Below are 2,636 nucleotides of genomic sequence, written 5' to 3'. Positions count from 1 at the left end.
TTAAGTTGAGGACTACCTCTATTGGTTAAATCTGCTTTTTTTGCCATTGGATGCCCTTCAAATGATTCATCCTGGCATTTTAGTCATTCTGCCAGAATAAAAAAAAAAGCCTGATCGTCCATAAAGTTCCTAGCAATTTTTGGAGATGAAAGGTGTGTGTGGGGGAGATGAAAAAGGCCACCCACCCCCCCGCCCAGCCCTTACTGTAATTTGCTGTTATGACCACGTGAGAAAAGAAAACAGTCGGGAGAACGGGCGGAGGCGAGATGAGTTCCGGGAAGCGGCCGAGCAGATGCCAGGGGGCGGGGGGGGGGATTAAAAAGACCAGCGAAGCTCCGGCAGCTTCTGTGACTGGCGCAGAGAAGCATCTCTCAGCCCCAAACCCAACCTTCCCCCCCCCTCCGCCGCCTTATAAACGCGCTGGGGAGGCCGCTTGGCCAGACTTGAACTGAGCGAGGCCGCCGCTGCAAACCGGGGCTCGCTCTGTCTCTCGCTCGCACGCTCCGAACCGGTCCCCTGGCTGGGCCACCGCGGCGGGGCACGGCCCGCGTTTACCGAAGCGCTGGTGGGCAGAATCGGGGCTACGGGGGCCTCGCTCTACGCCTGGAGCAGAGGCGCCCGACGCCCCGTGGGCGCGCATCTCCATCGGGGCCCCAAAGCACCGACGCGCTCGCTCGCTCCCCGCTAAGCCTTAATGCCCGGCTGCGGGGCTGCGCCTGCTGCCGTCGGAGCCCCGACGGCGCCTAGAGGAGCCGAGGAGGCTGCCAAGCTGGCGAAAGTGGCGGCGGCGGCAGCGCCTGCAGCGAGCAGCCGGGAGCTGGAAGTGCGCGGCGGCAGCGCCTCCTCCTCCTCCTCCTCGTCGTCGTCGTCTTCGCTGCCGGCGGCGATGCGGGGCGCGCTGGAGCTGGCGGAAGCCCGGCGGCGGCTGCTGGAGGCGGAGGGGCGGCGGCACCTGGTCTCGGAGCTGGAAGGCCGCGTCCAGCACCTGCACCGCGTCTTCCTCGAGGCCGAGCTGCGCCTGGCCACCCGCGCCGAGACGCTGGGCCGCCTGGGCGGCGGCGTGGCGCAGGCCGAGCTGCACCTGACGGCGCACGGGCAGCGCCTGAAGAAGACCGCGCGGCGCTACAAAAAGGCTCGCCCGCCCGCCCTGCTGGCCTCGGCCATGGCCCTGAGCAGCTGCGTGCCTTGGGCCGCCTGCCGGATGCGGCGAGGGGGCGGACCGGAGCCGCCGGAATCCCCCTTCCGGAGGAGTTTGCAGGGCGCGGCGCCTTTCAGCCCGCCGGAGCGGAGCCGGAGGGAGCCCTTGTCCGGCGCGGAGCAGCGGAAGAGCAGCGGCGCCGCTTCCTGAGCGTCCTCGGCGGGCTGCAACCGGGCAGGGAAGGACGCGGAGCGCGCAAGAGCTGGGAAGACTGCGGGATCGCCGCCGAATCCCGACCGGGAAGGGGGAAGGGAGGCTGCTGGAAGTGGGAACCGTGCGGCGGCAGCTCTTCCTCCCTTCGATGCTCGTGACTCTCGCCGCATTAACCGACGGCCGCTCCTCTGCCCATCTCCCGCGGACTGTTAGACTTTGCTAAACTCGGGTTTCGTAGATGTGGGTTCAGCCACAGCTTTGGCTTATGCTTCGCATCAAGCCAGCACATTAAGCCAGCATCTCGTGATTTGGGCATGGCTTCTTATATGAATACTGCAGTTGCATTTTGTTGACTCACGGTTGCTGGAGACCTGTTTTATAACCCAGTGTGTTATTTGACAAGAGTGCAAAGACATCAGTAATTTTTGTAGCACTATAAATTATAGAATTAATAATCCAGTGCGTTTGAAAGTAATGCCCTGAAATACAGAGCATATATTTTAGAGGGGAAAAAAATCCTTTCAGACTTTCTAAAACACTGGATGGAATGCTGAACAAGCTTTGTACTTTCCTTTCAAATGACGCCAATTGTTTTTCAATATAATTCTTTTTAAATAGTAAGATTGAAATTCCAGTAGTGTCTAGATTTTCTAAATAGAGTACATGCTTGCCAGCTGAATGTTCATCTGCCTAGCTTAATACTATTCGACCATTTTTGCAATATTCTGTACTTGAGTTAACATTTTTAATGCAGAGGACAGTAAAGCAGTAATCACTATTTTTTTAAAAAAAGAAGCTAGATCAATTGGATACGTTCCTGTTCATACAGTCATCAACTTTATCAAGTGTTCTATGAACAAACTTAAAAGTAACATACGCACAAAAATTAGTTCAAGCATATACATTTTTTTTAGCAAATTGATATCTCTCCCCCCCCCCCGTCTCTCACACACAGTTTTCTAGTAGCTTCTGAAATGCAAAGGTTGGAAGCAGCCCAGAGAAGGTGGATTCTGCACTGACTTGGTTTGATAAGGTCAGCCTTGTTTCCAATGACCAGGGCAATAGTTGCTTTGATCTTTTATCTCTTCAAACTCTTTAGTCCATCCTTCTCTGACACATTGTTCGGCATCAGTTCTCTGAACCCCTAATCCCCATGGCCACTGGGGAAGGTTGCTTTGACTCAGTGGGGATCCAGGGAGAAGAAATACTAATACTAATGGGTTTCTAGGTAGCCTGGAAGACCAGAAAGAGCTGTGTGTTTCTGCCAGCTTTTTAAAGCAAGGAG

At 56.0% G+C, this 2,636-nt stretch overlaps 1 protein-coding gene across 1 annotated transcript; it reads left to right on the top strand.

Annotated features, from left to right (window-relative positions):
• Positions 1 to 463: 463 nt before the first annotated feature.
• On the top strand, positions 464 to 2,241 carry TRNP1 (TMF1 regulated nuclear protein 1). The gene is made up of 2 exons (XM_081334407.1): positions 464 to 1,810; positions 1,842 to 2,241. The coding sequence occupies exon 1, from the start codon at positions 695 to 697 to the stop codon at positions 1,346 to 1,348; it is 654 nt and encodes a 217-aa protein (XP_081190533.1). The 5' UTR covers positions 464 to 694; the 3' UTR covers positions 1,349 to 1,810; positions 1,842 to 2,241.
• Positions 2,242 to 2,636: the final 395 nt, after the last annotated feature.

This window comes from Vipera berus, assembly GCF_964194415.1.
Source record: "Vipera berus genome assembly, chromosome: 9".
Taxonomy (NCBI): Eukaryota; Metazoa; Chordata; class Lepidosauria; order Squamata; family Viperidae; genus Vipera; species Vipera berus.
The sequence above is the reverse complement of the archived record's forward strand: the minus strand, read 5'-3'. Positions and strand labels throughout refer to the sequence as shown.